This window comes from Gavia stellata, chromosome 14, assembly GCF_030936135.1.
Source record: "Gavia stellata isolate bGavSte3 chromosome 14, bGavSte3.hap2, whole genome shotgun sequence".
Taxonomy (NCBI): domain Eukaryota; kingdom Metazoa; phylum Chordata; class Aves; order Gaviiformes; family Gaviidae; genus Gavia; species Gavia stellata.
Genome location: NC_082607.1, coordinates 18,072,266 through 18,084,474, shown reverse-complemented (window position 1 = coordinate 18,084,474; position 12,209 = coordinate 18,072,266). Strand labels below are relative to the sequence as shown.

The 12,209-nt window shown below is 38.8% G+C and overlaps 1 protein-coding gene across 2 annotated transcripts in view; it reads right to left on the bottom strand.

Annotated features, from left to right (window-relative positions):
• Positions 1-9,919: 9,919 nt before the first annotated feature.
• The window catches only part of STAG2 (STAG2 cohesin complex component), an 81,628-nt gene continuing 79,338 nt past the window's right edge, over positions 9,920-12,209 (bottom strand). For both annotated transcript variants that reach the window (XM_059824533.1, XM_059824535.1), the window contains exon 34: positions 9,920-11,838. In XM_059824533.1, the coding sequence (XP_059680516.1) occupies positions 11,815-11,838 (24 nt within the window). In that variant the 3' untranslated portion in view covers positions 9,920-11,814. The remainder of the gene's footprint in view (positions 11,839-12,209) is intronic.

Here is a 12,209-nt window from a genome sequence, read left to right as displayed (position 1 = left end):
TGTAAAATGGAGGCAAAGAAAACTGACTCATCCAAGGTTTTATGATCATTCCTCAAGGAAGAAGAGGGTTTTGCTCCCACTTCATCTAACATTTCTTTTTATCGCTGTAATGATGCCTGGCTGATTGGAAGAAGAGCCTGCAGAGTTTTAGCCTGGCTCAAAACAAATCCATCTACAGCACCAAGGAGATTTCGACTACCGCTGAGAGAGGGTGGAGACAGAAACATTCATTATTTAGTGGAAAGCATATCAAATTTGATAGACGCTGAATTCCTTTTTAAGTGACACTGATTAGTCCCAATTGGTGCAGGAGTCGGTATTACCTAGGTCCTGACACCAGCTCAGGAGCCGAATGCAAAGTCAAATAAATTCCAGTTTAAAACTATTCAAATTTTAAATAAAAATTGTGGGTTGTTTTTTTTTTCTGTCTTTCACTATGCCAAGAACACGTTTGACAATTAATTGTGCATATGTCTAATGAGTTAAGAAACTATAACAATTTTAGGAGAAGAAAGGTTGAAGCAAGGCAGTAAAAGAGTCGGGGACAGCACTTTCGATAGGCTCCCAACATCATACCCAAGGTTGAAAAGAACTGATTAAGGTAACTGCTATTAATGAAACGATATACCTGTATATCTTATGTCATCATCTACTATATGGCAGTAGCCACGTGGTTTCTCGTGTTACTGCTTTTATGCTTTACTGGTATCCACTTCACAGTGCCTGCTGCTTCGAGATGCCGCTGTCGGGGCCAAGGCGATGGGTGCTGGTGGCGAGGGTGGGTGCTCCCCCACGACAGCGCTGCAAGGCATCTACCTTACTGCTAAGTCAGGCAACCACAAAAGGCGGGGAGGGTGTAAAAAAAAATATCAGTATTTTCCAGGCTGAAAAATTTGGCAGCCATGACAAATCCATTCAGAAGAGAGACCTAAAGAAAAAGGAAATTTGGGAAAATATGGGAAGTCAGATGACTGGTTTCTGTTGAACTTCCATCCCAAATACCTGCTGAACATGCTCAGACCTTTGAAATTATTTTTCTTTCTAGCTGGAGGGTCACTGAGAGGACACAGTAAGACACGCTAGTAGAGAAAACACAGTCCAAGAGAGGTTGATGCACATCTCCTTGTTTTCCTGATGATTCAGAAAGAACCTCTTCCCAAAGCCCCAGCCAGAGACCACTCCACTATGGTGAGGACCTCCTGCTTTAACTGAGTGTTATCTTGGGAAGGGCTCTACAGGAGAAATGGGGAGGAGAGCGTGGTCCCTGTGATGGAAACGGAATAACCTGCTCAGACAGCATTCAAACCCCACTGATCCATAATACCGTGTGTTGTAAGGACCTGAAACAAGCCCAAGTACTCCCCCAGACGGCATTACGGCTAGAGCGGGGAATTCGTATTGTGGTTGGAGTCTCTTAAGGGAGCCCTTCTGGTGGGCACCTCTCTCTTGAAAACCAGCAAGATGACCACGCTACTGGAGCGGATCACTTCACGCTGTGGAAGCACAGGCGTCCATCAGGCTGCTGGAGGATCTATAAGGGGAGATAAAGAGTATCTGCACAGAATAATGTGCCACCGCGTACACTTCGGGGCTATTTTGGGTCCTAGAATAAATTTAGCTACATTTATGTTGCACTTAAGCCTGAACAAAAAAAGTATTCTCTTCCCCAAATTTCAGGCCAAGTAAAAGAACAATGAAGTCCTCTCCCCAGGAGCGGAACATCACTTCCCACTGGAGAAAAGGTTGGGTAAGTACAGCAGTCTGCACCACAGTGACGCTCTAGCACTTAAAACGTATTTTCCGTTACAAATCTAAACGAGAGCATGTGTATATCACATCCTGACAGTATTGAGAAGTACAATCTGTTCTCAAATTCTCAGCCACTAAAACCACGTAAACATCTCCCCTTTTACCTTTTGACTCTGCCGGCTCCTTTATTTCTATTAGGGGCCTCTGTAATTTAGTTATTTTCCTAACATATTAATATTTTCCTACGACAGAAAACTCAGCCTATTTTAATCTAGCAATTAATTCCTTCCAGCTCCAAAAGTACTTGCCATTTTGTTCGTTAAGACAGAGGTAATCCTCCATCCGCTGAAAGGTGAAAGCCTCCGGAGAGGTGAAGGCTGCTGGAGCACACTGCAGAGCTGTTCTTGGGAGAGAAGAGCATTAAAGACTTTGTACTGAAAACAGGGCTCCTGGGATGGGTCAGACACCTCCACACGCACCCTTCACGCCGCCCTCCGACAGATCCGGGGGCTCAAGTGACACGGGGGGAAGGCGAAGTCCACACTCAGAATCTGTAGAACACGGCGGAGAAGCCTCAGCCCTGCTCTCACAATACAAACCCTGATGCATCCTTTAAGGAGGTTATTTTCTCTATCGCTATTATTCTTCTCTAAGAAGAGTCTTGTTAACCAATTTTACCTTCACCCTGAAGTGGCTTATCATGACCTTCTTGCCTCTGAAAAAAGGATTCTTTTTTTTTTTGTTACCGCAAAGCGACAAGAACAGCTCCGCTTATTTGTGTGTTCTTTTAGAGATTTATAGTTTGTGAAGATGGGCAGGTACAAAGCGACAGCGGAGACAAAAAGAGGAGGAAAAAAAGAAAGAGCGAGCCCTTATGCCAGGCTGCAGGTAGCCCTGAAGCAGGCATGGCAGCGGCATTCGCGTCAGGGGGATCAGCTCAGTTCTAGCCCGAAGGAACACCCAGGCTGTGTACGTGCAGGTGGACGGGCCCTGCAGAAGGGGACATGCCACACCACACCTTCTACACTCTGCTATTGTAGGAGTTTACACTCAAGTATCAGAGTTAACTGAAAATATTTGAAAGAAAAAAAGATCATTTTAATACATTTAAGTCTTCCCGTACTCGCTAGCCTGACGGAAAGCCGGGGCGGGGAGGCACCGCACCTCTCCAGACCAGCGTCTCTCATTCCGGTAGAGTAAATCTCCGCTCACGCAGATCAAATGACTAAACAGGCATACACGGATTATTAAATATCCCCTCAAGTAATGATGTATTAATATGATGTACAGTAAAATATATTTGCCTCATAATTCTGGAAACGCCTGCTGAGAGTCGGTTGAATGTAAAAATTGCTTGATCCTGGCTTAAGTAGATTAAAGATGATCTTCCATTTCTTCACGGCAGCCGGCCCGGCCAGCGGACTGAGGTGTCACGGGCCTCCGCTCTGGCGAGGCCGTGCCCGGAGCAGCGTGCCGACTGCTGGGCCCCCAGTTCAAGAGGAGCGTGAGGAATTGGGGGAGCCCAGCGGAGGCCACGAGAGGGTCACGGCAAAGGGCACACGACCTACTCGGAGAGGGGCTGGCAAAGCGGGGCAGCCCCCCAGCAGCTCAGCTCCTGCGGCTGCCAACACCGTGGGTCAGGCTCCTCCTGGCTGGGGCAAGCGATACAGCCGGGGAAAGAGCTGTGGCTTAGGGTGCTCAGCTGGGACATACACGAAACTTCTTAGCCAGGAGGGTAGTGCAGCAGGTCACTGCCATCCTTCACCGTTTAAGGCTCAGCTATGAAAAAACTGTTCCCTTTCGGCTGACTTCAACTGGCTGACTTAAGCTTTTAGAGGGATGCGGGACTAGATGATCTCTACAGATCCTTTCCCATCAGTATTTCTATGATTCTATAATCGTATTAAAAATTATAACCAGGTTGGATGTTGTACCAAACGTTTTGTTGCTTTAACAACCTTTTGGATGTCATAAACAAATACTTGCAACTTTTCCTCAATCTGGTTGGAGACTAGGGGCTGTCTTAAACAAAAGTCTCAAGTCGTCTGCTAATATGAAGGTTATCTTCATTCAGTGATGTTAGGGGCTAAGAGCTATACTGAAACAGCGTTAAAAAGCCTTGGTTCTCCAAACAGGATATTAAAAAAAAAAAAAAAAGGACAATAGGGACCAAAGATAACTAGAAAAGCTCCCTGTATTTCAGAAGGGCAGCAGAAAAAAATACCTGAATCTGAGCAAGGCATAGCAGCACCAGAACTAGAAGTAACTGAAAAAACACCCAGTTTCTGAACAAATCAGAGGCCAAATTCAATGAAGACAGGACCACAAATTATCTATTCAGATCTGATTCTCATACAAAGTCGGGGAAATCTCACCCCTAAATGCTATGGTACTAGAATGAAAACAGAATTAATACTTTGACCTTTGCAAAAAGCTACAAGGCATCGCTTTGAAAATATCATACTGATTTGAGCTGCATTTGAGCATGCATTACTAACTTGAGCTTTACTTTGCATAATTGCTAGCACCATCCTTTGAAAGCAGAATTCTTCGTAATCAGTTGTACAACGAACATCAGTTTACTTAATGATATGTATCTGCCTTGAAAGACAAGGCTCAGCTCCCCAAATCATTCAGTCCAAATTCCTGCAACATGCACCCACCTTTGTACCTTGAAATGGTACGGAAAAAGTCGTATCGTTACAAGAAAGACTCGCTGTTCTTAAATTCAGAAAATAATCATCCTGTTCAATGTATGCAGGTGAAAGAGGGTATCTCGGTCTCTGCCTGCCTGCCGTTTCAATACCCCCGGACAAACACTTCTGCCCACTTCCCATTACCTACAGCAGCGCCTGAGGATGGAGACAGTTAACGGGCTCATATGGCTCTCCGGACCAGTTCCATACGGAGTGGAGTTCTAAATTCAGGATGAGAATGGAGAATAAAAGCAGTGAAATTTTCAGACCTCATTTCAGGAGGACTTCTTCAAAAAACTAAACAGGAATTAATTAGGACTACTTCTAATCTTCTTGAGTTTTTTTGAAAAAGATGTCTCAGGTGAAACATCAGCAGTATACATGTCCCCACTCCTCTCCCCTAGCAAGCCCTACAGGGATAAGAGGCATAATTTATGCTGATGCATCAAATCTGTCTTTTTATTCCTAGAATACAGTGGTCTGAAAGCCTTGGCCCAAAACCAAGCTGGTTTGTTTCTCTAACATTTTTCTGATAAAAAAAACAAATTGTCTCCCTACCCAGGCAGGTTAGACCTGACTGCACGTGCCCAGCTCAAGCTGACCACACTAATCAATTTAAAATGAACTGGACAGCAAAGGTAACTTTTTTGGTATTCTTTTTGGTGGAGTCCGCAGGTGGCTGAGCCAGGGTCACAGGACTGGCAAGGCCACTGGCAGCTTGGTGACCGGCAGCTTCGATACCATGTCGAAGGCAGAGCCTGGGGAAGAACCACGTTGTGGCCAAGCTGTCACCCAGGGCCCAACATGTTGACTTGTCAGAGTTTCTTGTTCTCCAGATCTGTGCTACGTTGGTGTGAACCAGATCTGGTGCTGTGATTTGTGCGTACATATGTTTGTGTTTTGTAGAACAGGAGTCGTTATCCACCCGCAAGACCCATCCTGCCCAGTTACGACAGTTTTGGTTATACGTCACTGAGTGGTGTGGTTTGGTTCTTTGGACCACTCCACACATCATTCATTTCTGGTAAATGAACAGGAGATGAACAGCAAATAAAATTAAAAAAAAAAAAAAGAAATCTGACCCTCCTTGCAAGTAGAGATTTAAGAAAAGTCTAAAAGACATGTCTTCTGAACTTGAATAATGGATCAAATGACCTAAATCTAATACTGTTAACTAAAGGAACAGCACATGAAGAGACGATGCTTCTAAACTGTCTAAATCCACAAAATCTGTGGATCTGTCACAATCTCTGACAAATGAGTAGCGTGCCACAACAAATACAAACAACCTGTTCTCTTTAGTCAACAGAAATCCCAGGAAAAGCACGGTAATGCAAACAGCTGAAATCACGTCCTTGGCAGTCTCTCCCTTCTACAGGGCGCCACTTCTTTCTGTCAGATCTACAAATGCAACCCAGGTGAGCTAGAGAACTATGCAAGTTAAAAGTCGTTCTGAAGTAGAAGATGAAGTGTTGGAAGGTTAAAAAAAAAAAAAAAGAGAGAGAATTTGTAATGAAAGCATCTTGAAATAGAACATCTGTTCCTTTTAGCTTCGTGGCACTTCAGACAAGCTGCTTTCACCAAGTACAAGCTATTGATATGAGCAAGAAGAAAAAAAATAGTTCCTAAACAAGGAAAACTACCAATAGTCCAAATCTGTAGGCTTCTCCAGTTACAAGCATTTACACAATATACCCTTAAACCATAACACCATCAGTACCTCAAACAGGATGGAAATGACAAGATAGCGTTTTCACTGACAAAGCCACTTCCCTAATCCACGCTAGGCTGCAGAGCACTTCAATTCCTGGCTGTAATGGAAGACTTCAGTTAAAAAACCGCCCCAAAAAATCTGCTTTTCAAGATTCAGAAGATTGTAAGCCAGCAACAGAAATAATGAAAAGACAGGTTTTGTCAGTTGATACGTAAGAACAGTTGTGTAAAAGACAGCTCAGTATTTTAAGATTAAAAAATACAAAGAGCAGGCTAAATATAAGATATGCCACATCTTTAAGTGCTTTTGTGCATGATATGAAAAACAAGTGGATGTGGTTTGCTTTTTTGCTTTTGGTGGAGTTCAGTCTAGAAAGAAGAAAACAGAATATAAACCTGTGAAAAGACTGTGTTAAAATAATGAGAGATCCGCGCACACGTCACTCAAGAACTGTGGTTTAACTGCTATTTAAAAAGCAACAGCAAATTGCATGGCTTCCTGGAATGGCCATATGGTGTGGTAAGTAAGAGGTTTCACGTGGAGCTGCCAACACAGTACTCAAAGGCTGAAGCACTCTATCAGATAAATACTCGGGCTGAGCAGCACAAGATCAGAAGGCTGAGATGAAGCCCCGTCATACGTACCACCGCTCTGAGCCAACCCGAACCAACTATTAAGTGCATTAACTATGGCACAGCGTTCCTATTGATTCCCAAGGAACCCCTGTCTTACAATGCCTGTTTGACAGAGGTTACAGGCAATTTTGAGAGAAAGGTACACAGAAAAAAGTTTCAGTTAAGGTCAAATGTATTGAATAAGCACTCTAGAGAAGGGCTAAATAAGCTCAAGGACACCAACCCTGCTAAAATTCTGACAAATACATCATAATACTAGTATCCAGAAAAGGAAAAAAAAAGCCAAACACAAAACCACCCACAACTTTCTCAAAGGCAAAGAATGGAAATAGAAAAATACTAAAACCTACTATAAAATACTAAAACCTACTAAAATGGGACATTGGTTGCTTATTCAAGAAAGCATTCTAGGTATGTCCACAGCCTACCAAATTTGAAACAAACTGCTGCTGTTCACAATGATCTGACCTGTCATTACCCACCTCAACACACAAGAAACTATCTTCAAATTAATTAATCAATTTCTCTAAAACCTTGTTGTATTACTTGGAACACTTATGAAGTAACTACCAACTTCACATCCCCTTCCTAATTTGAGATGTTCTTGGACCCCTACAAGTTTTATTATTTTGAATTATAGTTTACTGTATTAATTTTTTTTTAAATAGCTTTTCTAAAAGTGCAAAAGTCAAGCTGTTACCAGCTGTACACAAACTGCACTTTTAAAACTGGCAACTGCAGCTTTTTCTTTGACAAAAATAGTTAATATAGGCAAAATATGATGGCATTTCCTCTTTTTTTCCCCGATCAAAAAATGCTCAGAATAGCTTAGCAGAAATTACACAGTCGCTTTTGGGAAGCATGATTACATTACAAAGAACTGTACATATTCTCTAGGACAGGGAAGTTTTCACGCGGGGTTCTGTCAGACAGCCATCCAATCACTTCAACACGCTTTGGATCATTTTCTGGGCACGGTTATAGCTTCTTACCACTGTACTGCCACTGTGATTTACATCTACAAAATCTGGCAGTAGCTACAAAAACCACAACAAAAATAAGCAACTGAATCTCCAGTTGGAAGGCACTCATTTATAAAGTCTATAATGATTCGAAGGCTGTTAAAAACTTAAAAAAAAAAAAAAAGAAAATTAAGATGTAACCAAAGAAATACATTCAAGAAAGCTCAGCAACATGAAGAAGGGATACAGGCGAGAAAGACAGCTGAGGAAAATGACAGGTACAATTGACATTGAATTGTTACTTTTTTAATAGTATTATAGAATAGTACTGTCCTACATTACCTTGTTTTCCAAGTACGTGTCATCACCCACCTCCATCAAAGGTATGATCCCTTTTGGATGCCAGTAAATATCGGAAATTAAACAAATGTCAGTACTAGAGATCACTTAGGATTATGAAAAGTGAGGGAATGGCATAAGCCGCATTTCAGTATCATAAACTGAAGCAGTTAAGTAGGAATGAGTAAATTTTTAAAGAACTAATTTGTGTATTATCAAAAGAATTCTGAAGCACAAATTGACAATTTTGACAAATGCTTCAAAGAACAAACAAGCCCATGACATTCATCAGGCTATTAAAAAAAAATAAATAAAAATAAGGTAGCTATAGGTTGAAAAGCAGCAAAATGCTATTGTGAATCAAAGCATCTCAAAAAACTCAGTAGTCTTTTTATGGGTGGGAAGTTAAAGTTAATAGTATTGGTATCCTGAAATCCCAATGCTAGGGTGAATGTATGTGTAAACTACCAGGAAAACAGAGAAGAGTAAATTTTAAAGAGGCAATTATTTAGTTATACTGAGATTAGAGAAGATGGGGATTTAATGGCTCTAACAAGCTACAGGAATCAGTGCCACACCATCCAAAGGAAAAAAACCAAACAAACAAACAACAGCAATCACTAACTTCTTACATATTGTCTTTGGTTGTTTAATATCAAGAAATACTTTTTACAGAATATGTGAAGACTATTCCTCTGAATGTCATTCTGTGCCAATATCTTCTCTGTGGCCTCTTTGGTAAACTAGAGGACAGACTTGACTTTCTCTGAATTGTTTGTTGTTTTCCACATTTTTATCACATACCTCTTCAAAACTCAGATTTCTTTCATTTACAAGCGTTTGTACGAAAATGGCATAACTAGAACAGACTTTACATCATATAGTGAAGGTATTTTTCTTGTGTTATAAAGTTAGAACCTACTAAAACCATTTTCCACAAGATACTATTGAACTTACAGCAGGATTTAGAGACAGGAATGAACATCTATAATAATAATTTAAAAAACCCCAACCAACCAAACAAAAAACCACCATCCAAAGTTACATTAGCAAGGATTACAAGTATTACCTCTAAGATTTTAAAATTACTCCTTTAAAAAGCCTGGTAACAGAAAGGAGTTTTCAACACACAGCCAGAGCTGGTCAGTAGTTGAGGAGAGGGCAGTGGGAGGGAAGCGATGTCTAGGGTTTTTCCCCTCATTTCCTTGCCATCTTGCCAGTTAAGCTTAGAATGTTTATCAGGTGTGTAATAAATGTAAGAAATGGGAAGTAGCATACACTTCTAGTGGTATTTCAATTGGACTACATACAATATCTCCAATGTCTGAATCAAAAGCATTCTGAATAATGTCAGATAAAAGTTAATAGGAAAAAGAAACCAACAGAAAGGCTATTGATACACCTTTAAAAAACATAACACAAAAATAATTAACCATTGATTTCTTGGCATGTAAAAAGTTCTGTACAAATTTTAAAAATTTTATTTGCAGTACTAACCTCTTGAAAAGCTCACTCTGTATTTACACTAATTCTTTTAACAAGTTTATCTCAAATTAAAGCATATTTAAAACAACCATGATTGCATTAACTTTTCTGCTTTAAATTATTACCCAATTAGTGCTTTATTCACATTTTAAAAACTTGTACAATTTATTACAAATATAAAACAGTGCAGTTTTTCATACATTATCCCAACTCTGAGACAAACACTTAAAAGACATGGAAAAAGATTTTGATTTCTATAAACATAACATTTGCATTACTCATACCCCTTTCTTCACTGTCCTTCCCTAACCCCGATTTAAAAAGATCAAACATACAACATACTGTAGGTTTATTTTTATTCAAAAAGTTACTGTCTCAAGACATAAATACAAATCAGAAAACAGTACAATTAGGACAATAGAATGTGGAGGACAACAGGTTAAGGTAAATATATAAAACATTTTTAGCTGGTTGAAAACAAAGCTGTAAGAACTGCTTTCACAAAGAAACACTCCTTCAAGAGTAAGAAAAATCAACTTAAGTTTAAAATCATATATACAGTCCTCTCAGCAGTTCTATTAAATGCAGTGGTGTGAAAAACAATATAGGCAGTACTTTTAGACATGAGAGTATTTATTTATGTAAAATGAGTTAGGCAGATCTAGTTTTGAGTTTGTTGTTACCCCATGACTTAGTAAAATAATTATATTTTATCATGATCCTTTAGATAATCTATGGTTTTTGGCTACCACAGCCGACTGTTTAATTTCTGAGTCTAAAAACAGGAAGCCTTTTTGTATTCACCCATTTGGGGAGATTCTTGTATTGCAAGCATATTAAGGCATGGAATGATTAAAATAATATACCTCAAGAACTGAGAGACAACTGACAAAAAATATACATATGTAATATAAGTTAATATTTCCTTTAAAATGATGTCTAGCTGCCTAAGCCTTGCAAAATGAGTTGATGTCAAAATGGCATAGATCCACTTTCTGTTTTAGACCAAATTTAATTTATTTGTGAATGGACACAAAATGAAGTTTAAAGCTTAGCTTTCAAAGAATATTATGGGTTGTTTATGAATTTCTATTATCCAATCTAATTTACATACAGAGGAAATGTACTGTAACCTGTTAGAAGTATCTTTAACCTGAAGACTGCTTGCAAAGACAGATAGATAAAACAATATAAAATACAAATTTAAAAATCATTTTTAAAGCATGAATTCTCATGCTCTTCTATTTTTAAACATTGTTAAACTTTCAATATATTTCTGAAACCTCATAATTTTAAGTTGGAATTTAAAAGTAAGAAAAAACTAAACAAACTGCGCAATTATAAAATCAGCACCAATTTATATATATATATAATTTTATTTAAAATTTAGATCCCTATTCCCACACTCTAATAAGCTGTATAATTTTTGTTTAGAATTTTTCTGCAAACATACTACAATAAGCTTCTTTTATTTGGAGACAAAATACAGTGGCACTACTGGAAGGAATTTCACAACATTACATTTTTCTTAAAGGACAAGCAAACTTTCAGGGTTGGTAATGGGCAAGCATGACTGAGATCTGTTACTTTCTGGTAGTTCATAGTTTATGGACCTTTCTGAGAAGGCTAGCATGAAGCTTTTGGAATAAAAGTGTATTTTAGATTAAAAAGCTGTTAGAATTCTGCTTTATGTATTTTTTTTCCATGATTAATTAATACAAACCTTCTGTTGCTGAAGTTTGCATTTTATTTAAAATACTGACACTCTTCTGGTTCTATCACTGTAAGAAAACCAATCCATCTATTACTTCAGTTCATGGATGTAAACAGCAATCCAGCAGAGCTCATGATTATTTAGTATAGCCAGCAAATGTATAGAGAGGGGCTCAAATCTGTACCAAACACCTCTCAGACTGTTAGATTAAAACTCAGAGGGAATACTTCTTATGATCCGGAAATAAACTGATAGCACATAAATAAAATATTGATATTTTTTTTTCCCCAACAAAAAGTGTAGCTTATCCTCAAATTGTTTACTTGTCCTTTACATTTCTTTTTTTTTTTTTCAGGCAAACAAAACTGCCCCTTCAATGCACTTGATCTTGAAAGCATGTCATTCTCCTTAGAGAAAAATCTGTTCAGAATTTCACTGTATCTACCACAATTTTGTATTGAAAAACTTCCTCTTCCACTTAGAAAATGACTTCACCACTGATTTATTTGCTGCTCTGGTATTAAAACATTGACACCCCAAGAACCTAAAAAAAAAGTTAGAAATGGTGTCAATTTGTAGTCTACTACACAGTTAACAAAAACAAAGCAGTTAGTATATGATTTAAGACACTTCAAGATACTTTAAGGCATTATAAGTTTATTTTTCTTCCAAACCAGATTCACCACACTTCTGATTTATGTAATAATAATATGAAAAGGGCACCTCATTCATTAGAAAATATTTTTCCCACACTTGAAATTAACTAGATCCAGTAGGAATGCGATGAAGACTGTGCTTTAATTATTTTAGGTAATAATTGCAAAATAATTTTTAGTTAGTTGCTTAGCTTAAGACTTCTTTGAAAACGACATTCTATAAGCCTTAACTTGAAATCAAGTGTGTAGTTTCCAGCAA